Source organism: Berghia stephanieae, chromosome 9 (genome assembly GCF_034508935.2).
Source record: "Berghia stephanieae isolate SIO BIC M18660-M18661 chromosome 9, UCSD_Bste_1.3, whole genome shotgun sequence".
Classification (NCBI taxonomy): Eukaryota; Metazoa; Mollusca; class Gastropoda; order Nudibranchia; family Aeolidiidae; genus Berghia; species Berghia stephanieae.
Genome location: NC_088368.1, coordinates 29,530,307 through 29,557,522, shown reverse-complemented (window position 1 = coordinate 29,557,522; position 27,216 = coordinate 29,530,307). Strand labels below are relative to the sequence as shown.

Here is a 27,216-nt window from a genome sequence, read left to right as displayed (position 1 = left end):
AGAAATTACTTTCTGATGGACTAGCATCAAATGCAAAAACAGCTACAAAGTCCAAGATACAAGGTCCATTCCAAAATGAGTTTCCTGCATCTGTAAAATCAAAACTATTCAAAGGTGGTGAACTTTCACATAAAGCACCTTTGTTTATTGCTCTATTCGTCATAGACTGATTTCAATGCACTGTTGCCTTAAACGTAACCATCTGTCAACTGTAGTGATGTAAGCAACTTTATCAATGGACCTGATGACTTCTTTGTGGCGAATTTTATGTTTTTCTCAAATCTTTCCCCATAGACGTTTTTCTTCATTTTAAGTAAAGTAAACGAAAGTCATAGATCAGATAAATAATCGGAATGATTCAGTGCTTCTCATCCATAAAACTCCCAAGAGTGGTTTACGATCCAAAGCATTGTCATGGTGGAATACATGCCAAGGTGTCAACAAACCGGGATGTTTCTTGGGAACAGCAGGTCTCAACTTTTCCAGAAGCACTGTTTTATTATGCATGGCATCAAAGTAGCCTGATAGGATTGGTCAATTAAGAATGAAACTGTTGTGTCAAAGGAAATCTTGTACATGACTTTGAGTGAACCTTGTTTTTTTCTGGATGCAGGTCACCATTATCTCCAGACTTGCCACTTATACAGATTGAATCGGTTTACACAGATTTTTGGGGGGTCCAAAATTAGCCATATTCTGATTTTTTTCCCCTTTTTGTTTTTTATACCAAAATTTTTGAGTAAATAAGATTTTAAAATATTGTGTTCTTTTCTCAAATATTAATACGACACAAATGGAACTACATTACATTACATCAATTTAAAGCATGTTAAAGTGATTTTTCATATAAATAAATTAAAATTCTAACATTTTGGATAGATAAAGATTTTGTTCATCATATTCTGATTTTATTTGCTGTCTCTCCATTTTTAAAAGAAACAAAACATCATCTATACTATATGATTATAATAAGACCTACCTTAATAAGAAGAATATCAGAATCCACGGCCTTTGTTTTATTCAGTTAAACTAAATATGAATTGTTTTTCCCCTAAATACAGGTGTTTGTTCAGTTTCCTGTGACATGCTTGCATACAACCATCAGACAAATCTAATGAAATACGTAACAAGTCGTTAAGCAATCACATTATAGCATAATGGTTGAAATAATGTGAAACTTAACACCTGTTTGACTTTTAATAAAGGTTGAATTGAATATTTGTTTCCCTTTATTGGTTGATCAGTGATTAAATTTTTTTACTTATTACTTGTGCATGTTTTCTCTTTACAGGCTAAGATCCAAAAACACCAGGCATTTGAAGCAGAAGTGGCAGCCCACGCCAATGCCATTGAGGCCTTGGATGAGATGGGTAAAGAGATGATTAGCCAGGAACACTTTGCTTCGGAGACCATCCAGGTACGGAATAGTCCAGAAAATGTTTAATGAAGAATAATGATTTGTCACATGTTGTGATGACATAAAGATCTGGGGCCTTTTTTCTTTCATGAGGAAGGAGCTTTAGATAAGAAATAAAATAAAATTGAAAAAAGATTGTAGTTTATTGAGGCATCTGTATATAAAAAAAAATTAAGCCTTTGACTTAATACCATAATGTGTAAGGAATTCTCTTTATATGACAGAATGTATAGATATAATTAATCTAGCTTTAGCATAGGAATTATGTCAACACGAACCACCTATGTGGATAAGAAGACGAGTAAGTTGATTGTATATGTTCAACTCTGTAAGGGCAAGCCAACTGAAATCCCGTTTCTCTCAAATTATGTTTTTTTCCCCATAATATATTGCAAATCTCCTTTCAGTCAAAGAGAAGCAACGATGATTTGACTAAGGCTTCATTAAAGTCTTAAGTCACATCCCACTTTCTGGTCACTTGATGAAAAGGGAGTATGAGGTCCTAGGTCAGAGTAAAATGGAACTTGGGTGACGGGTAATTTAATGTTTTTAAAACTGTTCATTTAACCTCAGGCCAGACTTGATGAGCTCCACCGTCTGTGGGAGAAGCTACTGTCTAGTCTAAAGATCAAGGGGACCAAACTCCAGCAGGCCTTGAAGCTGGTACAGTTCATGAGGGAGTGCAGGGAAGTTATGTTCTGGATCAATGACAAGGTGAGCAAAATGATGATATTCAAATTTACTGGGTTATTGCTGCCGTCTTAGGGGGAAAAGGCTGTATATTTCTTTGTAACAAGTAGCCACTTACAGCCTTTTTCCTTATTTCGGCAGATTGGATCATTTGACTTTCAATTCTGAAGAAAGATGTTTTCCGTAAAAATGATAATCAACACTTGAGTTGCTTTGACATGCATAGATTTTGAAAATTAATTATATCAAGGGGCAATTTACATGCTAATCTTTTAAATTAATGTAGGATGAAAAGGGGAAAGTGTAGAAGAGGAAAATTATGTGGAGAAAAATGCTGGAGTCATTGATAGTTACTTAACAAAAAGACAATCTTGATAATGTTTGTACCCTTCATTTATGTACTTAACCATTTTGAATTAATTTTTTTTCTTATAGGATGCTTTTGTAACATCTGAGGAGTTTGGAATTGACTTGGAACATGTTGAAGTTTTGCAAAAGAAGTTTGATGAATTTCAGAAGGTATCAATCATTCTGTGTATCTATTTCATTTGTTGATGCTGATGCATTTAAGGAAAAGCTCAATACTCACAAACCGTTTTTAAGATATTTACCATTAACTTTATAGATCATTGTGAATGTGTTGTCAATGTATATTTTATTTTATCATTTATTTAAATTATTAAGTTTTCCTTTGTGAAGGATATTGAGGCTTCAGTATAATTGTTTCATTAATTCACTATTATTTTTTACTTAATTTACTGAAAGTTAGAAAAAGAATTACCATTGTACTTTGCTTATCAGTTCTCCTGACTTACTAACCAGACTGTTGATTACAATAGTCCAACGGATGGTAACTGAAAGTCACTGAAAAAAACAAGTTCAAATGAGGCAAAAAAACAAAAACAAACCAAACTACCTTTTGGTCTAATATTATCCTACATTGATAGTTTATTAAGATCGATTTATATCATTTATTTATACACTGGATTATAGTTTAATGATAAAATGACAAGTCGGACTCAAGCCCTCAGCATATTAGGCTGCTATGATTTACCACAATCTTGGGGGTAATCTATTGGCACAATGACTTGCAGCTTTAATATTAGAAATCTTTTTGTTTAAATGTATTAACACTCGAGACATTTTTTCTTCTTCTCAGGTTTTTAGTTATGTAGTGTTCAAAGTACTTAAAAGTTAATATCCACTCACATTTGTAGTCTTGATTAGGAGAAAAGAAATTAAATCTTTATTTAGCCATCTCAGTTTAATCTCTATTCCACATGAAATGACTTTTTAAAAAAAATTTATTAATTAGTTGAAATCTAAAGAGAAATTTTTACTGTTGCTTTTTGTGAGTGGTGCCAAAGTCATGTTTTTGATACTCAATGTTCGTTATATAGTAATTAAGAAATGAAAATTATTGGTATGCATGTTTGTGCTCTTAATTGTGAAATATGTAATTTTTCAAGAAATGTTCTTCTTAGGATTGCTCAATTTCCTCTTGTTATATCCTGTCATTAGAAATAGAATGATTTCATATTTTAATATTATTATTTTGAAATAGTATGAAAAGTCTAGATTATTTTTTTGGTGTATTGCAGGACCTTCAAAACCATGAAGATAAAGTGGCTGAGGTTAACAGTTTGGCTGACCAACTGATTGCTGAGGAGCACCCAGAGCAGGACACTATCAGACAAAAGCAGGAGGTTTGTATCATTCTCTATTACTGTTGGACGATTTAGAATTACTTGAAGACCATTTGTTAAAATATTGAATTTGCCACGCAACTTTTTTATGTTTCCTTTCAAAATAATATTTCTTTCAGTTTCTGCATATCTGTCTGGTAAAAAGTTTATTTCATGTATAATTTGAACAATATTGATGATTCAAAGAGAGAGAGCTGGATGAAATTATTTTTATTTCAGTACAATATTTTCTACATAATAAGATCTTTTAGATTTTGAATTCAGTGTTGCATTTAGAAATATTTTGTAGATTTGCTTTTTTTGTGTATAACTATTTGAAATAATAGCAAAACTCGTTTGTTTTTCCAACCAAAAGCATAATTTTTGAAACTTTAATCACAGATCGGTAAAAACATTTTTCGTTTCTCTTAAATGATATGGTGTTGGCTTTTTTGAATTTTTAATCAGGAGGTGAATGGAGCTTGGCAAAGACTGAAGCAGCTTTCTCTACTGAGGCAAGAGAGATTGTTTGGTGCTCATGAGATTCAGCGATTTAACAGGTCAGTCTTGTAACTGTTTAATTATGCATTTTGGTATCACAAACAGGAAATATTAGATAACAATGATAATTGAATTCCCTTTATTCATCCCCAAGGAGTTATTTTTCTTTAGGTTCTATTTTAAGGGAAGGTTGAAATAACCTAGGCAACAATCACTAAACCGCTCAACCATGTTGCCACCACCCCCTCACCCAACCACCACTTTATGTATTCTCTTTCATCTTTGTCTTTGGTTTATATATTTTACTTTTTATTCTTTAAAAAAAATTCTTTCTGCATTTTTTTTTTCTCTTTTTTTTTTATATTGGAGATATGGTTCGATGAATATAATAAAATGCAAATTCCATGTCTGTTGTAAGTGGCAACTTAGTTCATAGCTGGTTTAAAAAGAAAATGGATTGTTATGGGTTCCATTAAAGACTAAAGCATCATCAATGAGTAAAGATTTTTTCCTTTTCACCTCTGAACAGAGATGCTGATGAGACAATCTCCTGGATCCAAGAGAAAGATGCAATTTTGTCCTCAGACGACTATGGTAGAGATCTGGCTAGTGTTCAGGCTCTGCAGAGGAAGCATGAGGGGGTGGAGAGAGATCTTGGCGCTCTGGAAGAAAAGGTAGGAATTTCACGGTTGTCCTAAAAAAAAAATTCTGTTCAAGAAATTCTACATTTTCTGTAACTCTTTCAAGTAACTATCTGAAAACTATCTGTCCAGAAATGAATATTCAACGTTATATTCTAGCTCCTGTTAAGTTTTTAGTACTTTGTTTTAAAGGGGGCAATGGTGTTTAAATATGTTTCAAACAGAACAAGTTAAAATAAACATAAACAGATGCTTGTATACAAACTGCGATGTAAAGCAGAATGTTTCTATCGTTCTGCATTATTATATGGTTTGGTGTATAAATTGATAAATGAAAAAAAAAAATATAAAATTGTTTTTTTTTTTGGTCATCTTTTTCAACATATTGCTTTAATTAAAACTTGATATTTGATGGTTGGCGGAAGTAGGTTATAAATATATCATTAAAAAATATTTACTTTAAATATTGATTTTATTGTTATGAAAGATTTTTAAAAATCCCTCATTTTTATATGCATTAATATTTTGTGATATATTTTCCCCCCTTGTCCCTAAAGGTGTCGACCCTAAGTGCTGAGGCAGACCGTCTGCAGGAAATACATCCCAATCAGTCTGATGAGATCAAGAATAAACAACAGGAAATTCTACAAAATTGGGAAACCCTGAAAGAAAAGGTGAACATCCATTTTATTCCCCCCCCCCCCCCCCCCCCCTCTCTCTCTCTCTCTCTCTAAGTATTTTTTAAAATTTAGTTTTTACAGAGGAATTCATCAATGTCATGAATATATTTTTCTTTCTTTTTTTTTTTTTTCCTTATTAAATATATAGAGCTTATTTTATTTGAATTTTGTGAGACAAAAGTGACCAAAAATAATTAAAGTGATCTGATGGTGGCCTAGAATAGTTGTATGAATGTACAATTTGGGTTCAGCTCTTTGGATTCTAAATCAATGATTGATTTGCATTCGAAGGAGAGATAATTGTTGGTCGTATATGTTGTAATGTAAAAAAATATATTTTCTGTTTTTGCTTTCAAGCGCTTTGTTTCTGTGACAGCCCTACAATTTGTATAGATTTAATCTCTCTCTCTCTCTCTCTCTCTCTCTCTCTCTCTCTCTCTCTCTCTCTCTCTCTCTCTCTCTCTCTCTCTCTCTCTCTCCTCTCTCTCTCTCTCTCTCTCTCTCTCTCTCTCTCTCTCTCTCTCTCTCTCTCTCTCTCTCTCTCCTCTCTCTCTCTCTCTCTCTCTCTCTCTCTCTCTCTCTCTCTCTCTCTCTCTCTCTCTCTCTCTCTCTCTCTCTCTCTCTCTCTCTCTCTCTCTCTCTCTCTCTCTCTCTCTCTCCTCTCTCTCTCTCTCTCCTCTCTCTCTCTCTCTCTCTCTCTCTCTCTCTCTCTCTCTCTCTCTCTCTCTCTCTCTCCTCTCTCTCTCTCTCCTCTCTCTCTCTCTCTCTCTCTCTCTCTCCTCTCTCTCTCTCCTCTCTCTCTCTCCTCTCTCTCTTCTCTCTCTCTCTCTCTCTCTCTCTCTCTCTCTCTCTCTCTCTCTCTCTCTCCTCTCTCTCTCTCCTCTCTCTCTCTCCTCTCTCTCTCTCTCTCTCTCTCTCTCTCTCTCCTCTCTCTCTCTCTCTCTCTCTCTCTCTCTCCTCTCTCTCCTCTCTCTCCTCTCTCTCACACACCACCAGCAAAATTTTAGATGAAAATTGTTTAAAATTTTGTCAATTTACTCACAAATTGCTATTTGAACAATTGAATTACATTACATCAATTCTAAAGCATTGTAAAGTGATGATAATACATGTAGACATAGGTGAAGATGATGTGTTTTGGGCTGATGCAGATTTTTTTTTTTTGAAATTCGGATTTTCTCCCCAAACTATTCCGATTTTTTGTTTGTTTGTTGCCTATGGTAAATCTGCGGCAATTCTTGATTGTCTTTTCACTTTGTCCTCTACCACTTTTGGCTGTTTATTTTGTTTATTGTCACCATCAACATTTGAAGGAAGAAATTATTTAGGTCAACAATTCATGTATCTGTCTATTAATTGATTGTCAATAAATGAAGAAAGGAAGAAATTTGTGCTTTTGTCTACTTCTATTTTCAATTTTACATTTGAACCCTCCCCCCCAAAAAAAACAAAAACAAACCGACATGAGTTTTATTTTCACGATATCATATTCCCATTCTATGTAGTATTAAACTGATATTATTAAATTATGAGCGTGAATTATCAAAGTGTGTGGTATTGTCATATTGTATTTAAAATAGATGTTGTTAAAGTCTCTATGTATTCACTGTATTTTTTAGGTCACCAACCGTAGAACCCGCTTGGATGACTCGTATTACCTTCAGCGTTTTCTGGCTGACCACAGAGACTTGGTATCCTGGGCTTCTGATATGAAAGCCATCATATCAGCTGATGAACTAGCCAAAGATGTGGCTGGAGCAGAGGCTCTGCTTGACAGACACAATGAACACAAGGTAAAGTCCTGTTCCCATGTCATTTGACAGGACTTATTCCTAGTATCATAACTTTTTATTTAAAATCATCAGTGTACTATTGTGAAGTCAATGTCCACAAAGTTGCAATTATAATATATCTATCAATTGTTAAGATTACAGTGATTGCCAATTTAAAGGAAAATACTTTAAAGTAGGGTTCTATTCCAGACTTAATAGAATATAAAAATTATTTGTCCAATTGCAAATGTTTAGAATTGAATAGTTTTGATGGTAATTTATCACACAATTAAATTTTTTAAATGGCTTGTAAAATTTACCAGTGTAAACTATATACTTGTAGTTTACATACAAACAATATTGTTTTGAATGCTCTTTTAAATGTTTATATTCCTATATATCTTTATTAATCTCTCTGAAAATAAATAAATGATTGATTAGAATTGGTTCATAATCTGAATTACAAAAAGATTCAACTGTTTTTAAACTTGGAATTGAAAAAGAAGAAAGAATACTGTCATTGCATTGATTGAATGAAAATTTCCATCTGCAGGGTGAGATTGATGCAAGAGAAGACAACTTCCAGACCACTTCTCAAGCAGGCAAACGCCTGGTTGATAGCAACCATTTTGCTTCAGAAGAAGTCAAGGAAAAGGTAAGAAAAATAAAACCCCAAGAAAAAAACAATTTTTTTTTGTTTAAAGTCACAGACTCAATTACCTGTTTAACGTTTTTGACTGTAAGTATTAATATTTTGAACTGGGATAGATGACCAGGTATTTTTAAGTAATTATTTTCAAATGAGTACAAAGTAAGTAATATAGAACTTGTATTTTGCATTTGTAAGATATTTTTGATTCTTGATTTCTGAAAACCTGATTTGTCTATTTGGTATAAGTATAATATTTATTATCATCAATATAATTGCAGTTGGAACTGCTAAGCCACGAGAAGCACAGTCTACTTGAACTGTGGGAAGAGAGGCGTGTGCTGTATGAGCAATGCATGGATCTTCAACTGTTCCTTCGGGATACAGAGCAAGCAGACACCTGGATGACTAAGCAAGAGGCCTTCTTGGTCAATGATGATCTCGGTGACTCCCTGGATAGTGTTGAAGCCCTTACCAAGAAGCATGGTGATTTTGAAAAATCACTTATTGCCCAAGATGAGAAGATAAAGGTATGCATATGTTATCATACACCATTGTTGTTTTTGTTGTTGTTGTTATTATCCAGGTAAGGTATGAGCATTGGCTTTTATTTCCATGTCGTTGGTGTATGCAGAGATGAGTGGTGACATAAATTGAAACTGGTCAGTTCGAAGAAACCTTTTTGAAAATTCACTAAATTTCAAAGCAAGAACTCGTATCCACATTCTATTATGTCACATCCTTTTACATAATGCAATACTCAAAGCATGAGCAAACATCATTAAATGAATAGCTGATCACTCAGGATCCAAATCAACGTGATTCAGAAGTTAAATTCTAGAGGAATGCCTAGAGGACATTTTGAAACAAAGGGAAGGTTTGATATGTAATAGACTTCTAATTTGAAGTGTTATAGCACTGGATAAATTATGTATTAATTAATTGCTTTGTTCTCTTCCAGGCCCTGGACGAGTTTGCCACTAAACTGATTGAGAGTGAGCACTACGCTGCTGAGGACGTTGCAGCCAGAAGAGACCAGGTGAGGCTTCCTTTAATACATTCTTTTCATTTTTATTTTACATTTATTATAAGCCCTAGGAATTTTCATAAATTCTAGAAAGATAATTAAAGCTGTCAAATTCACTCCTTTGTTTTCTTTGATGGTTTTTTGACAAGTTTTTAAAAAGGACTGAGGTGATATACGTTTTATGTGGACACTACACTATCTTTTTTTTTGCAGATAGTGTTAAATAATCATAGATGCTGCAAGGTTATAATATAACGAATATCAATAAAATATGTTCTTTTTAAAAAAAAAAAAAATTAAAAATAGGTCTCTTATTGTCATACATTTGGCCTAGGATGAGAAAAAGTGCGATGTTGATCATATTTAACCATGTCTCTGATGATTAATGCGTAATGGAATATTCTCTCTTTCAATTTGTCATGATTTAAAGAACTCATTGAAATTTGATCTTGTATGTTAAAATCCTCAACAGCTTCTGGAGCGTCGCACTGCCCTTCGAGAGAAATCCAATGCCAGAAGGCACATGCTGGAACAATCGTACGAGTTCCAGATTTTCGAGAGAGATTGTGATGAGACCAAGGGCTGGATCAATGAGAAGCTCAAGACAGCCTCTGATGAAAACTACCTGGTAATTTCTTTGATGTGTCAACTGTTAGATGGTTTGGTTTAAACTTATACAAATTCGTATCACCAATTATCTCCGCTTTCTCAGTTATTTGATTTTATGATTATTCTATTGTAGAAGTAATTGAGTGACAGCTTTGCAATATAAATATTAATTGATAGAGACAAAGATTGTAAGATGAAATTCATAGTTTACCAAGATTTAGCTTTAAATATAAGAAAGATGTGGACCTGTATGAAGAAGAAATACCAATTTCAACATTTTTTAAATAAGAAAATGATGGCTTTTTATTTAAGTATGTTTAATATATTATATTTTTTGCCGATGGGATGCATCAAATGGTATGGCATTGGCAGCTCTGTGTTGGTTGTGATGGTGACTATGTCAAAAAATAAAGTAAATGATCTTTAGCTGAGATTTCAAGCTTCTTTTTTTGGATGTATTATTATTAACAAATTATTCCTAAAAACGAGGGAGTTATTACGGAAATTGCAAAACTTTTCAGCCCACCCTCTTATAGGATGATCTACCCAAACAGGTCTTATAATGTCCTCAGATAAGCGTAGTTTCCTGGCAAAGATACTTATTCATTCATTCTAAAAGACAAGGCTCAACAATTTCTCATTGTCTTATTTCAGGATCCAACCAATCTCCAGACCAAGCTTCAGAAACACCAGAACTTTGATGCTGAAGTGGAAGCAAACAGGAACAGGATAGAGAGTATCCAGACCACTGGCCAGGAACTCATTGGCAAGGACCACTATGCTAAGGGACCCATCAAGTATGTTGTATTTCAATGATCTTACCTTATATTATTTTGTTATTTTCAATTTAGCACTTTAAAGATGGGGTCCCCATAGCTCAGTTGGTAGAGCACTCACTTCACAAGCAAAGGGAATGGGGGATTCTCGAGGCAGGTGGAACTTGAACTGATACTGTTAGGGTTCAACACAAAGACTATTCCTCTGTGTCACACATATTATATGAGAAGTAGTATAATAGTTAAAATAAAATAGACAACACTTTCTTGCTGTTGTTAGCAAAGCCAATCTTTTATTTAAACTTCTGAGGATCTCTTTGCCTGTTGGTATATGGGGAATGTGATTCACATTATTCCAAATTGTCTATTTCAGGGAGAGAATTGATGAGATTGAAGAGCTCTGGGCAAAACTACTCCAACAGACAACCAAGAAAGGTAATTTCAGAGTTATAATTGCCCAAAATCATGCAGCTCCGCCGTCCTTTATCCTTGACCTTTTTCATCAAGTTTAGAAAGAAAAAGAATCTCTGAATCCAAGCATGTTGTTGTGGAAAACAAAGATTATAAAATGTGACTTGCCAATCACATTTCAATAACTGGACATTTTGCCATTCACTTTTTTATTCTTCTTTTATTTAGTAGAACTGTCAATGGACTCTTTGAAAAATAAATAAAAAACACTGAATATATATATATATATATATATATATATAATTTGGACGACACAGCAAAAGGCATTTAATGATACAATTTTCACCCAAATGGGATGGAGAGGGAAGTACAAAGCTTTGGCAAGATATGAAACGTAGTCCATGAGTATAGCTTATTTTTTTGTTGCATTTTGCATTATGGGTACATGATCATTGATCGTTCCAGTCATCTCTAAGATTTGATAACTTGTTGAGTGAAATTTTTCAATACCTCTATATGGGGCTGTGCTAAAAGGTTGTTTTAGCGAAGACATTCATTTTAAACTTATTTTGAAAAGCTGAGGAATGATTAAACTTTAATAGATTCTCTGGAATTAATAATTAAAACTACGATCCCTAATACAGAGCATCTGATACCATAAGTATAGCAGCTACAGCTATTTAAAGTATCGTAAAAGGATGAACAAAATATATTTAAAAAACTACAATGGGTAACTTAAAGTGATGGCACTCAAACTAATTGTTACAACATAGAATAATTACTGCCATTTTCCCCATTGCTATTATAGTTTACAATTTCAAACGAGGTTCATATGATAAAATGTTCTCTTTGTTTTAAGGTAAAAAATTGGGTGAAGCATCTCATCAACAGCAGTTCAATCGCAATGTGGATGATGTCCAATCATGGCTGGCAGACATTGAAAGTTCCCTTATCTCTGAGGACTATGGCAAGGTGAGGAAATTATAAAACACTGAATTATTGAGATTGTGGCGTGAACCAATCTATCATTATCATATGTGTCTCAGTTGCATTCACCATAATCATCTAACATTGTCAAATGTATTAATTGTATTTTTGGTATTTTTATTTTTTTACTTTCGTATATGATAAAATCAAATTTTCAAATCTGTAATCATCGCTTTCCTTCTTTCCTTTGTTGATAAGTTTTACTCATGACTTTGCTATTTGAAAGTAAAAATGAATTATTTTTTATCTTTAAATAAAATTTTTATTTTATCCAGTAAAAATTAACATATTGATGTACAGAAGGATTTTTTTCTTATGAATAGACTTGGCAGAATTAGATAACTACTATCCCTATAAAGCACATCAACCTTAATAAGCGGAAACTCATCTACACACTTGTTGACACAGCATTAGTATTGTCTATTAATTCTTATAGTATAAAATATAAATGCATCACTTAGTACCATTTAGTACACACCAGAGATGCTAGATGTGCAGTGTTCCTTTCCTTTTGGTTTTAACTTCCCTGACTTTCATTTTCACCTCCCTGGGTCGTTTATAGGGTCAAGATTAAACAGGTCAAAGGCTACTTATAACTCATAATGTCTGTAATAAATAAACACTGCCTTCTTTTGACTCAATTTTCTAAGCGTGCTGTGCGCTTACAAAGGAAAATGTAGTATATGTTATTCTTTTTACACATTACAAAATTAAGGAATTTGGCTTTACAACCAATCAATAATCGTCTGCTTTTCTGTCCATGTGAATAACAACAAGAGATGAAGTGAGTAGGAAAGTGCCAGAAGACAATAGAGAATAAAATTTTCGAGGCAGCGATGGGGGTTTGATCCAGAACTCCACCTGACGGGGAGAGCATGACTCTACCGTATGAGCTATCCACGATCCCAAAAAAGATCGTCTCAACCCTAGTCATTATTAGAGCTCTCTCTTCCCGACTACTTGAGATCACAGGTCCTCCGCACATATGAAGTTTTTGGTCAACCTTGATATCATTGATTATTTTGATCTTCAATGTCCGAATAAATGGAATTTCATAGAATTGAGTGAATTCCCTCTTTGTGCTGCTCTACCTGCCTTTCTACATTCTCTCAACTTTTTGTTTTTGTGTTTTGTTTATTGTTGTTCTTTTTAAACTCTTAGATGTGCTTTTGATATTGGATGTGGAGATTTTATGATGGGTGTCTGTTTAATTTATTTTCTTGATTTCGTCTTCCAATTGATTTATTTTAATAGTATAAACCGCGGATGTTTTGTGGTTTGTGCTTAGATATTAAAAGGCCAAAATTCACTATAAATTCCCCTTTATTTTCTCCCTCTTCCTTAACACAATTTGAGTTCAATGCATTCTGGATGAGCAAGAAAAGACGAACAAACAGCATATTTCTTACAATTGCATTTAAAACTTGCATAGTGGTATTCTTTGAAATAAAAGATTTACAACTATTTTTGTGAGATGTTTCAAATGTGTCAGAAATGTAAACATCAAAGAATTTTACAAAATTACACATATTTAGCTTTTTGTGTGCAATTTATTAAATGTCTCTAGACCTTCCCTCTTGCTGGTTCACAACTCTGGAGTTATTTGTTTCATGGTGAAAATGATGTGCTGATTTCTTTTTGAGTAATTCTTACTAAAATCATATCTCAAGTTATTCATTTTTAAAAGTTAGAACTTCGGCAACACGCTAAGATCACTTAGCGACACTAGGCTGCTAGAAGCTGTGGACTGTAAAAAGTAATAAACAAAAATGAATATAACAGCTTCAGAAAAGAACAAAATACCAAACACAGAATGTTTCGCACTCAGGACTCAAAAGCCTTCTTCAGCCAACAAGAAAAAGATAATAAAGACATAAATACATTACTAAATTCCAGATAGACGACAGAGACTTGACCCACGCAGGGTTTGATTTTGTAACAAGAAACTTTCCGAGTCGTTAAGATTTTAGAAGTCAATGAAGTAAACATGGATTTTCAACAACATTAAGGTCCTATCCAAAGGATAGCAAGCAATTGCTTTTGTATATTTCATGCTATAGAAACCGGGATAAACTCCGGCTTCATGTGTCTTTGGCTCTGCAGGATTACTTTTTTTGTATATGTCGTTATGATATTTATTTTTTGTTATTTTTCAGGGATTTTACGAGTGAAATTCATATTTATTAATTCAGATTTTAGATTTCAATAAAACTGTGCCCAAGTGTTAAAATTTGATTGTTTTGTATTTTCATGTAAATCTTGCGTGGCTATAATTTAGGTAGTTAGTTACAGGACAGATTTCAGGCCCCCCTTTCTTTTTTTGTTAAGCCAATACATGTTTTTTTTTTTCTTTCCATTTTGGTTTCAAATATTGGCAGCCGGTTTATCTCATAAATGACAATGTTGGGTCAAAAGTTTGAAATCTATATACTTTAATTCAATATGTTCCAGATATATAAGCAACAAAAGTTGTGCATTTAAAAAGAATGAAAGGAAAGGGACTTATGGGTTTTATGATTTATAAACATTCATCATATTTTATGTGAGACAGGGATGAAATAGTAAGAAATTATGTCGTTAGTTTACAAATGAATTAAAAATTAAAAAGGTACATTTATATAGCTTATTTCTACCATCCTGCTCAATAGGCACCCAGCTAAGTGTTTTATTTATCTCTACTGATGTAGCAAAATTCGATTTGATTTATTATAAAAATCACCTGCTAATGTTCTTTTTATATTAGTAATCTGCCTGTATCCTGTAACTTGTAAAAACAAGCCCTTTTGACTGATGACTTCAAAAAATCGCTCTCTGTTTCCCTCTAAAACCCCTGATACTGAAAAGACGGCCATACAATCTTCAGCCTGAAGCTTTGGCCTTAATGGAAGAAGAAGAAGAAGTATCCAGATACTCATTCACATTTAGGATGAGTGGGATAAAATGTATAAAGTGTCTTTCTTTAGGATTCAACATCGAGTCCATAGTTTTGTCTCCACTTACAATATTTGCTACACGATAAGACGTCACTCGGAATTTGCTTGCTTTTGTCACCACATTATGTCCAAGGAGAATCCATGGCAATCCCAATGCAATACTATTATGCATCACATTTTCAAAACTGTCAAAGGGAAACTGTTCTTAGACTCTTCATTTTACACGCTCTTCACTTTGAATTTTGATTGTGACTTATAATTGCAGAATGGGTAGGATTTATGTAAGCTTTAGCTAATTGGAAAAAATGCATTGAAAAAAAATTGGGTTATGGACAATGACAAGATTCAACAGTGCCACAGCCATCGCATAACTAAGAATGATCTTCTTATATAATAGTCACAGAAATTGCATTCAGTTTTGGTTAACGACTGATTTTTTCTGCAGATTGTGCTAGTTGTTGAATATAGATAAAGATATTTATATCATTCAAAAGTTAAAGTCTAACTTGTGTCTTTATTGAGAGTATCTTAATCAACGAATTGTATGAAAAGACACAGTGGTGGAATTTAAAATTCTGTGGTTCGTCCAAACTTTTATCATTTGAAGTCATGAACTTTTTGAATGAAAATAGTTTTCATATCTGTATCTGTTTTAGGAGTATAATTTGTTATTCAGCATCCTTTTACTTAAATATATCTGACCCTTAAACAAATTCTATCTGTTCCTTCTTTTTTTCTTCCTCTTGTTTTTTTATATTTTCTGATGTCTATGTGTGATGTTTCTATGCTGAATTATCATGATATCATTGTCATCTTGTTCATCTGCAATGCTTTCCACCATTGCAAAATAAAAAAAAATCCCATCATACTTTTAAAATTGTCGCAGACGATATGTTTAATATAATTAATTTATTTAACGACTTTCATTGGAACCTGCCAACAGCCAGCTTCTGTTTCGGTAACTACAAATGCTTGCCTTTATTCATTTTTCCATTTGGAACGCCACTCATACCTCTTGTGAAGTTTTAAATCATACATAGAAGTACACACTCACACTCACACATACACACACAGATACACACAAACACTTAAGCACACTCACACACAAATTATGAATCTAATAATTTTTGTTGAAGTGAGAAATAAAATAGAATAAAAGAAACACAAAAAAGATATTCCCATGTTAACTTTTATTTCTAAAAAGATTATTTCAGATAAATTTATATATAGAATGACATGTTAACAGTAGCCAATTAGAACTAAAATGTTATTAATTTTTTGTTTATTAATTTTATTTAAAAAAAAATTATTTTAATTATTTATTTATTTTATATTATTTTATTTTCGAACAATTTCTGTTCATGAAATAATAACATTATTTATAAATGAATATGTTGAAGTCTAAGAGCACACATATTTATTTTCTTAAAACCATAGTTATTGTTTTCGTAATTTTTCTTTTCTTTTAGCTTTGTTTTAGCATGCAGCACATTGTGTGATTATTTTGTGTGCTGTGTGTCGTCTTATTTTTAAATTTTCGTTTCTTCCCTTTTATCGATATATGAAAAGTACAACACAAAGCACATTAAGTTTGAGCTTCCATAAGCATATTTACCTCTAGATTACAGTGGCTTCCTAAAGGATACATGTTCTTCATATTTAGATACCCCAATGGCTTGAATAACGACTGATACATCTATAACTTCTGGGGGGAAACGGATTGGTTTTAGTTATTCTAATATAGTACATACCATATTGCTTCTGTTTCTATCTACATTTCGAAGTGAGTAATGGTTTGGGCTTTGGTACATCAGATTATGTACGTATACAATATGTGTGTTTCACTATTCTCCTGCTGATTATGTATAAAACATATCCCCGTTGTTGTGATGATATTGGGTATCATCCCAGGTCATATGATGTGATGGTGAAGCAAGGTTCATATGCTAATTCCATTTTCATAAATTTACCTTAACGTCGCACACTTTTTATGAAAAAGATGGACAATTTTTAATTATGCAAAAAAAAAAACAACATAGTTGTCATCTTTACTTACTGGGTTTCAATAAATCTTGTTAGTAGTGAGAAACTAATATAGTGCATTTATCCTTGAGTGTTCATGTTTATAATGTTGGTTTGAAATTTTGAAAGAAAACAGAAAATTGAGCTTTGAATCATAATGGTATATTAGTAGGCTTTAGACGTTATCTTCATGCGGCTGCTTCTTTGCTCAACTTTCACAAAAATGAATAAAGACTGTTTTGCAAATTTTACAACTAACATCTTGAGAAATTGAGTAGGATTGTCTTCAATTTCATTCATGATTAAGTGTATGAATCTGCATCTGTACAAAATTGATAAAAGTGGTGCTGGACAAATTGTGTAATTTACTCTGCAAGTTTGTAGTATGTTCTGCCAGGGTCTTTACACTTTTCGTGAACAAGTGCATTGCTTTTTTGGTTATCCTTATCACATTGTATTCTAAATTTCTTATCATTTTGTTATTCATATCGTTTTGTTACTTATGTCTGTTTTAAAAGGTTTCTTTTTTACCTTCCTAAAGGATATTCATTGCAACAGATTTTATCTTTCCATCTCATATTTTTTCAGCTTTGGTTATTTTAAAAAGATTTAATACAAAGTTATTTCATATCGTCTTTTACCAGCAAACTTATATGTCCTACAAAAGAATTAAAAAGATATCATTTTTTAAAATGAATATGATCTGACAACTTTTGGGATATATCCAAATTGTACATCTCAGCTACAGTTGAATAAGAAAAAACAAACAAAAATGTACTTACATTTTCAAACATAAAACCAGCAATAACTTACTATAGATCTCGCATCTTTTGGTGAATTGATAATTTGTGGTCATGTATCTCATCTTTGAATGGTAGGTAAGTTTGTAGTTTGCTCTCTGACGACCTCAAAATGAAGTTTTTATACTATGTCCTATATCTTTTACAAATACAAATTGAAAATATCACCTTTGAATTATAACTGTTTGATTAAAAAATCCAAAACAAAACAAATTTAATAATGACAATAATGAACAGCATTTATATTGTACTTTACTGCTAACTCAGACAAGAGAGCTTTAAATTTACAAATCCTCAAATACATATTCTCTAAATTTGAGGAATAACTCAATTATCCTGATTGTTATATAAGAAATACTTTCAATGAAAGATATATCTTAGAATATTGTACGAATGTTAAGACAAATATGCACTTTTGTAGCAGAATAGGTTTATCACATTTTGTTACATCACTTTTTTTGTTGTCTATTTACTTTTGTACGAGATATTTCTCAGAATGTACAGTCTGAAATAAGTGGTGATAAATTGTCAGAGCATGGAGGCAAATATCAAAATATGATTCTTCATATCACCAGTTTTTATTTATTATATTTTAATATATTTTCCCCTCTTAAAAGTATTTCATACTTATGTCCAAGTCCATTCTTTCAATTTATATTTTGATTTTATCTTTAAGAATATTTAAGAAATTATATTGACTGTTAAAGGCTTATACAACCTTGAGGAGTTGTAATTTGTTTTAAACGAATTAAATTACGTTTATAAATAGGATAGGAATTTTTTTAGAAACGTTTTTTAAGATAGAGGGAAAATTTGTGTTAAAATTTTCAAAAATTATAGTTGAAAACTACAAATCTTGTTTCATATTTGTCTATTTATTTAGTTTTATTTTATCCATAAATAAAAATCTCGAAATTTTCGCCATATTATTATTAGCTCTTATACATTTACTATATTTTTATTTTTAATCACGGATTTTCCAAATAAAAATTCTCTTATTTTTTTCACATTTTTAGAAATGTGCTTGACAGTATGTTCAAGCCATTCTTATCATTTTAACTGATTGATTTATTTTCTTTTTCTTTGTTTGTTTTTTTTTTTTTAAATATTATTTTTATCATGGCAGTTTGATTTAATTACATAGCTGCTCTTGTTTGTTGAAAATTAGTTCCAGTGTTTTTGATATAATTGTTGAAAACAATTCAACATTTTAATAGAAAAAAAGCCATTCATATTTTAAATGAGAGTTTGGAAGTTCCTTCTATACAAGATTCTTAGTGTATTATAACAAAGAGAATATATTGAAATTTGTGACTTAAATTTTGTACTTTGTGTCTAGATGACTGTCTTTAAAAAAAAAAAACACACACAAAAAAAGTCCTCATGTTACTTTTATCTTGATTAAGAGCTTATGCTGTGAAGATGCATGTTAAATTGAGGTAAATACTCGTATTCTGTAATTGGATCAGTAACAAAGTCCAGAGCTTTCATTCACATTTTTCTTGTTTGTTGTTTTGGTTTTTTTTTTTTTTTTGCATTTGTACATTTACTAGTCATTTAATCTTCATTTTCACCTTGTTTTTTTGACAGGATCTGACAAATGTCCAGAACCTCCAGAAAAGACATGCATTGCTTGAGGCTGATGTCATGGCCCACCAGGATCGGCTGGAGGCCCTGAACTCCCAGGCCAATATCTTTCAGGATGGGGACCACTTTGACAAGGATACAATTAAGTGTAAACACGTTGAGGTCACAGAGCGATATCAGAAGCTATCGGTAAGCAGAAGTGGTGGTAATAGTTTTATATTATAATGGCTTTGGTCCCATAGAGGTTGTGTAAAAAAATTGTTGGTTGAATTTGATATAGTCAATCATGTCTTTTGTACCAAAGTTGAAGATTAAATACCTGTTTATAACTCGTCTGCTTTAAAAAAAAGTTCTCAAGATGGAAGAGTTGTCTATTTACTACTGTTTTCTATAGAATTGATTACAAAAATACCTTATTAGTCTTCAAATACCTTAACAGTTTAGCCCCTCTTTTTCTTTTTGAACTAATAAGCCTTAAGCCTTCGGTCATCGTTCAACACTATGCTATTATCTACACCAAAAAGCAAGTTAAAACCTTTTGGTGATCATTCTTTTCAATGTGACCCTTAACTCTGGAATACTCCACCTCAACCCATTATAGAAATCGAGAATATCTCACTAGAGAAATCAAGAATATCTGAAACTTTAAATCTGCTTTAATAACCCACTTTTTCACAATTCATTTTACACCATGCTGACTGTATTGTTTGTATACTATTATTTTAGCAATATATTCTTTGTTTCCATGTTTAACTTGACTCTCTTTGTTCATAATTTAATTTATTATCTATAAAGTGCTGTCAGATGTTGGGCTCATAGAAATAACTCAACAAGCATCATTTATTATTACTGATTCCTGAAGAGGTGTCAGAAAGTAACCCTTTTCACCTAACGTTGCTCAAATCTGGAAATGCATGGAATACATTTTTGTCATGTTCATCATTTTGACTGAATCATCCCTTCTTTCAGGCTCCAATCCTTCAACGTAAACAGAAGCTGAATGAAGCCCTCACACTCCAGCAGTTTTTGAGAGATGTGGAGGATGAAGAAGACTGGATCAGGGAGAAGGAACCCATTGCCTCCTCGACAAACCGAGGTAAATTGGTGTCAATGTTTTCATGTCGTCTTCTTTAAATTCAGATCATTTTGTGACTCTTATTGATGGGAGTGTCATCAAAAATGAAGTTACAAGCTTGATACTTAGCTTGTCATTGATCATGTTCGACGTTGGTTTATGCATACAGCATTCAAATCTCCAGCCCAGGAAATTATATATTTATGTGCTTGTGTTTTAGTTTTTTAAAAAGACAAAAATATCATGATCAGAGAGCATATATCAATCTCTTGACTAATTGATCAGTAAATAAAAAGTTTTCAAATCTAAATATTTAGACTTCAGAAGGTTGAAACAAAAAAAAGTTTCAAAATAGAATTTGATAGTTGATCAAATTTTGAATTTTGCAATTTCAGACTGAATACACACATGTGCATACCCTCACAGGTGAATGCAGCCACACACTCATACACACGCGTGCACACACATATACATATATCCTCTTTTGTGCTCAAATATTTACACAAGCATATATACTTAATCATTTTAAAACTATATCATCCTAAGGTCGTGACTTGATTGGTGTCCAGAATTTGATGAAGAAGCACCAGGCCCTGCAAGCTGAAGTTAATGGACACGAACCTCGCATCAATAATGTTTGTCAAAGTGGCAAGGAGATGATTAAGGACGGACATTTTGCTGCTGACACAATTGACAACAAGATTACTGACCTCAAGAACAAATGGCAAGCTCTTAAGGTAAATATAAGCTTCTTTGAGCTTTCCCCCCCCCCCCCCCCCCCCCCCCCCCATTTTTTTCTTTTCCTTTTCAAAGCAGTCAAATTTATGACTAATTTAATATGTTGGCAAAGAGTGTAACATGGTGAGTTACATACATAGATTTCCATGATTCTTATTATTTATACTTGGAGACACATATTACAAGGATAAAATAATTATTCTATTTTTTAATGCATTTTTTTTTTTGAAAGACAACCCACTAGATTTGCTCAAAATGGTTGAGCTACCTCACTAGCAACTCAATAGGTTAAAGAAGGAGTAGACAGCTGTCAAGGTGGAGGAAGGATCTAACAGAGTTGCCAAAAAAAGTGTTTGGATAGACCTAGAAATTATTATAAAGGCTTGAAACAAACAGATGGGTCGGAGAAGTTTGTTGGTATCCTATGAGGAAAGAAGAATATTGCAAGATTGTTGGTTTTTTTTTGTTGTTATTTTTTTTACAACTGAGGAGAACAAAATCATAATCTTATTTTGGACAGACCGTCATGTACACAAGGTGAATATATTGGAAATGAGAAAAACTATGCTCAAGAGGATGATATGTTCACTCTTGCCCCACATGCACACAGTTTCTCTTATATTTTTTGAGTATCATTCACATCAATATTTTGGGAATTCAAAAATATTCTGTTTCATAAAGAGTTCTCATTTCATAAATTGATTTTCATGTTAACAAGATTTCTTCGAATTTTGTCAACAGGACAAAGCCAACCAGCGTAAGCAAGATCTGGAGGATTCTCTGCAAGCCCAGCAGTACTTTGCAGATGCCAATGAGGCTGAGTCTTGGATGAAGGAGAAGGAACCCATTGCCGCTAACACAGACTATGGCAAGGATGAAGATTCTGCTGAGGTAGATAATAATTACCCTATGGATTGCCTTTTTACATAAACACTCACATAGCTTTTCTTTCAACACTATTGTGGAAAAAAGTCACATGTCCTAAAGTTATGTTTTGTTGAAATTGGGCTCATCTGGATTCAAAATAAAAAATGTATTGATGATTCTTGTTGAAAGAGCTCACTTGCTCCTATCAGAGAAGAAAAAGCTGTACTTACATTAAAAATTTGAAAACCTTTAAACTTTTTTTATTCAGACTGATACATTTCATAATTCTTCCTTTGTGGTCCCCACATGCACGCAGTTTCTCTTATATTTCTTGAGTATCATTCACACCAATATTTGGGGTATTCAAAAAATTTCAAAAATAAAAGAAGAGAGAATGTGAAAAAAGTGGAATAAATAAGAATTTAAAATTATTATTATCATTCTTGCAAACATTTATTCATAGGCGCAAGCCAAGGTGAATACAAATAAAATGTACCATTATAGACATTTAAAAATTGAATACAACAAATGAGATTGTAATGATTTATTTTGTTTAAATTTGATTTTTTACATTTTTAAAAACCCAGGCTTTGTTGAAAAAACATGAAGCATTTATGGCAGATCTTGAGGCCTACCGTAGCGTCATTGAGGGGTTGAGAGAGCAAGCCTTGGCATGCAAGGTGAGTAATCTTCAGTTTGTTTAATTTTTTTGAATGAAGTGTATATGTTTATTTCTTGGTTAAAAGATAATTGGTGACTTAAGACAAAACTCGGCAACCTGTGGCCTGCTTATCTCTGTACAATTACCTGTGTCCTCTGGCTGCGAGATGCTGGAGACAAAATATAAATATCAGGCCAAATGACACAATTTCTACAATGTTAGCATTTGTGATGGAGATAATTTAAGTTGGACGAACTTTTGAAAAGCCAGAACAAACCAGAAAGTAGTCTTTTTGACTCCACTGCACTTATCTTTTATCCAGTTATATGTCTTTGTTATCTGCTTGGCTTCCATTGATTCTAGTACCTTTTGAGAATGTTTCATTGTATGTGTGATTGTGCTAGGTTAACTTGGTACAGCGGTATGGTCTTTGCCTTGTACCCAGAAGGTGCCTAGTTCAACTCCCCACCATGTTGTGTGGCCTTGAGCAAGTCCTCTTGCCCAGCTCTCTTTTTAGCACTGCGACTGATGCCCTGGGTTATTCCAGTTTTCCTTTGGAATAGTTCCTGATGACAACTTTCCCCTTGGGGACATCTAAAGGGAATTTTATTTTTATTTTCATTTAAAAAAAATTAAATTCCAGTTTCTGCTTTATCACTCTTACAACAAGTTAAAAAAATAAACCCCAGCTTGTTAATTACATAAACAGACTAATGGCCAAGAAAAAAAAAGGCTTTGTCTTGCATAACTCTTCTTTCTTCAACACTGTTATTAAAACATTCATCAAGTCTTTGAATTTCAGTTAGGTACCTATAGTACTATTAAAAACTTTACATATTTATTATATCATTATTTTTTACCTCATTTATGATGAATGTTTATTTCATCCAACTTGATTTTGTGACACAAGTTTTCAAAGAGAAAAACATGGCTACTAGTTCTGCACCATACTTCTTGATATTTGATCTACCTACACCAGCACCATGCCACCACGGTCCCGCATTTCATTCGTTCATCTTCCACTGTCCTTACTTTGCTCTCATCTTCCACTGACCTTACTTTGCTCTCATCTTCCCCTGTCCTTACTTTGCTCTCATCCTCACAGAATTGTATATGAAGATAACTTCTCCTTGCAATGACGATCTTGCTTTTTTTTTTTTTTGTTGTTGCTCAGAATTATTATTAATATTTCGATTTTGAGATATAGCTAATTGTTTTGTTTATTGTTTGTTTACTAGATAAAGCCAGATACTGCTTAAACATTTCATTTTATTTTCAACATTTGAGTAAATAGCTGTAACATTTCATACGTATATGTTTATTTCAGGAGCATAATATTGTGAGTTGCGTCATGAAGTTTTAATTGAATTGTGCACCCTGTAACTGAAAGCCATAATTGCTTACAGAAAGTTTAATATACCTTTTCTGTCATTTGCATATAAAATTTCTTTCTCTAGCTTACTATTTTATTAAAATAATTCTTTTTTTTCTCTCTTTCTCTTTCTTTATTTCTTTCTCTTTCTTTATTTCTTTCTTTTTTCCTTTTCTTCTTCTTTTGTAAGCAGCAAAGTAGCTGTTGTTGGGATTGGCATCCACAATAGTGAAACTTGATTAGCTTGATGAGGACTAGACAGTCAGGACCTGGCTAGCATTATGGGAACTCTTTTTTACTGTATTGTCAACTGACGCAGAACTCATGAAGCTAAAACTAGTTCGAGCAATGGGAAATATGGTGTATCTTCATCACTCAAATTCTGAAGTTCCTCCTTGATTTCATATAACATAATACTTTTTATCGTTTGTAGTATAGAATCCAGTATTAATTAAATCAAGATTTCACAATAACTCATTGTAAATTTGAATTAACTTCTGGGTCTGCTTCTTTGGAAATATTTCAAATATATACAAGCACACTTACACTCACACACTCACACAGACACACACACAAACACACACCACACCACACCCATGCATTCACACAACAATTTACAAGCATGACACATACAAAAACATGGAATTCAATGAATATGAAACAGGCCATACAAAGTATTGAATTCCCAGTATTTCCTGATATCAAATCAGAACATCTGAATTGGCTGAGTTAAATGGGGTGTACAAAAACAGCTGATGCAACTTCATTTGCATATCGCGATGAGAAAAAGTTAGTTGTGCTAATTTCATATTTATTTGTCTATCCTCATAAAAATGTTATTGTTACATTCTGTGACAAATTAAAGGTTAAGGTTTTTGAATCAATCAAGTTATATAATATTGTGGTTTTCAGTTTGTCCCATTTTCAACTGCTGAAATATTATATTAAGTCCATTCCAGATGTACGAAAATTTTATTGTTACAGACAAACCTCTTATGACAATTCTCTAACACCCCCCCCCCCCCCCACCCCACCTCCCGAAGATTTTGAGTTATATACAAATATTCAATGGCTGGCTACCCAGCAAAATGAAACCCCTTTCCAGGTAAAATTCTTGACGTCGTCAAGAAATCATTTGAAATGCTCTCTTTTGAGTAGTATTTTTTAAAATCACGAGGACTAGAAACTGAACGGTGGAAAAAGGACTTTTTGGGGGGCAGAAAACTAATATTTGAATGACCCTATGGCGCAGTTTTGTAGTCTGTGTCTGAGAAAGGACAAAATTTGTTCATCATTGATTTTATATTATGCTTGTCAACAAACCATCACAAAATGGCTGTCCCATCAGCATCTGAATTTCCATATCCTTTGATAGATAGGCCCCACCGTTTTAATTCAGTGTGATAAGACTGCAGCTTCAAATTCGATGTGATTTATGATTCATTTACAAAAAAAAAAAATTAATTTTAAAATCAAATCTGAGACTAGGAATTTGAGAAATCCTTGACCGAAATATTAAATTTTTCCATTTCCATTTCCAACATTGTCCTGAGGTCAACACACACTTCACTACAGTTTCCTTAAAATCTGAACACATAAATCACATTCAAAACTGACTCTTTCTCACTGATTTTCTGATGGTATTATCGCAAAGAATGGTTAAAACTTTGTTTTCTACAATATTCATGTTTGGCTTATTAAGGGACAAATGCATCATATAATATTAATCTTGAGTTCAACCTAATGCTTATTATTTATTTAATTATTATTATTTTTTTTTTTTGGCTAAAAGATGGCTTCATCTAAATTAATTTCCAATAGAACAACATCCATATACGTATCAGGCAAAGAATGACTTTAATCCTATATGCTATATGTAAAATAACTATAATCATCAAATTCATGATGACATGCTTTCTTTTTTATGCTGTTAACCTGAAATTGCTAATGGATGAGCTTTTGTATACTTGTTGATGGATAGACAGAATGGCATTAAGATTAATAAATGGGTGGATTGATCTTCAACTGTTAAACAGACTATTTATTGCCTGTGGTAAATTAATAATTTCCTTTCAGCATTTCGGCCGACCGTTGGTCAATGAATTAGTATTCTGGTCTTTCGTGGGAAGAGAATAAAAAAAAATTTTTTTTAAATATATATAAAAAAAAAAAAAAAAAAAAAAAAAAAAAAAATATATATATATATATATATATATATATATATATATATATATATATATATATATATATATATAATTTATGAGTGTTGGTGGGTACTCGTAGGTCTGAAAGTGTTCGATAATGATGGTTAGAGCTAATATAGAATACAAATTGTCACTCACATTTTTTGTGGCCGAGACGATTCATTTCTGTGTCTCTTTACACGTCCTCAGTCGGCATAATCCTTAATATTAAGGATTACGCTGACTGAGGACGTGTAAAGAGACACAGAAACGAATCGTCTCGGCCATAAAAAATGTGAGTGACAATTTGTATTCTATATATATATATAAATATATATATATATATATATATATATATATATATATATATATATATATATATATATATATATATATATATATATATATATATATATATCCGGCCTGTGGTTAAGACAAGGGCTATCACATTTCTTGACTATGCAATTAATGTTGATGGCTCAATGGTATGATTTCTTATCTTATTTAAAAAAAGTCAAGCAATGCTGGTCATGATTAGGGACTGGAAGGATGACATTGATTGCAAAAAAAATCTCTGGCCCCTGCATTGTGACCTTGAGTAAGGCACTTCACTCAACTCCTGTGTGAATGAGTACTTGACTATAGATAGTGATTGATATTGTAAGAGTGCGAGTACAAAAAGGAAGCTTGTGTTGTATAAAATGAAAATTTCACATGATCTGCTAAGGGAATAAATGAACGACTGAGAAACAATTTGGGTATTGTGAATCTGTGGAAATGCTATATAAATATTCATTTATTCATTTTTATTTCCTTTATACTAGCCATTTTTCACTGCCAGACTTAAAAAAAAATATATCTATTCTCACGACCTCAAGAAAATAATAAATAAGTGATGCTGCTTCCTTCTAAACACTTTTACTTATCCAAATCTGCTAACTCCCAATTTTTCTTGGAATTATTACGTTGTATTTTTAGGTACTTAAAACTGTTTCCTACTTTTCCCTTGATTTTATTCTTTTATCATCGAGTCATTTTTACTCAAATGATATGACTAGAGAGCCTTTGAATGTTGTTTATAGTATATCTCTATTGAATGCCATCACAACGACTCTATTTTGATAATTTAGATT

The 27,216-nt window shown here is 32.5% G+C and overlaps 1 protein-coding gene across 4 annotated transcripts in view; it reads left to right on the top strand.

Annotated features, from left to right (window-relative positions):
- The window catches only part of LOC144980018 (spectrin alpha chain-like), a 73,900-nt gene that overhangs the window by 10,287 nt on the left and 36,397 nt on the right, over nucleotides 1-27,216 (top strand). For all 4 annotated transcript variants that reach the window (XM_078927457.1, XM_078927456.1, XM_078927454.1 and 1 more), the window contains exons 3-22: nucleotides 1,292-1,417; nucleotides 1,991-2,131; nucleotides 2,543-2,626; nucleotides 3,709-3,813; nucleotides 4,261-4,352; nucleotides 4,823-4,967; nucleotides 5,492-5,608; nucleotides 7,234-7,407; nucleotides 7,940-8,041; nucleotides 8,317-8,565; nucleotides 8,997-9,074; nucleotides 9,535-9,690; nucleotides 10,326-10,468; nucleotides 10,821-10,882; nucleotides 11,718-11,830; nucleotides 19,191-19,376; nucleotides 20,157-20,283; nucleotides 20,809-20,999; nucleotides 21,742-21,891; nucleotides 22,455-22,547. In XM_078927457.1, coding sequence (XP_078783583.1) covers nucleotides 1,292-1,417; nucleotides 1,991-2,131; nucleotides 2,543-2,626; nucleotides 3,709-3,813; nucleotides 4,261-4,352; nucleotides 4,823-4,967; nucleotides 5,492-5,608; nucleotides 7,234-7,407; nucleotides 7,940-8,041; nucleotides 8,317-8,565; nucleotides 8,997-9,074; nucleotides 9,535-9,690; nucleotides 10,326-10,468; nucleotides 10,821-10,882; nucleotides 11,718-11,830; nucleotides 19,191-19,376; nucleotides 20,157-20,283; nucleotides 20,809-20,999; nucleotides 21,742-21,891; nucleotides 22,455-22,547 — 2,634 coding nt within the window. The remainder of the gene's footprint in view (nucleotides 1-1,291; nucleotides 1,418-1,990; nucleotides 2,132-2,542; nucleotides 2,627-3,708; nucleotides 3,814-4,260; nucleotides 4,353-4,822; nucleotides 4,968-5,491; nucleotides 5,609-7,233; nucleotides 7,408-7,939; nucleotides 8,042-8,316; nucleotides 8,566-8,996; nucleotides 9,075-9,534; nucleotides 9,691-10,325; nucleotides 10,469-10,820; nucleotides 10,883-11,717; nucleotides 11,831-19,190; nucleotides 19,377-20,156; nucleotides 20,284-20,808; nucleotides 21,000-21,741; nucleotides 21,892-22,454; nucleotides 22,548-27,216) is intronic.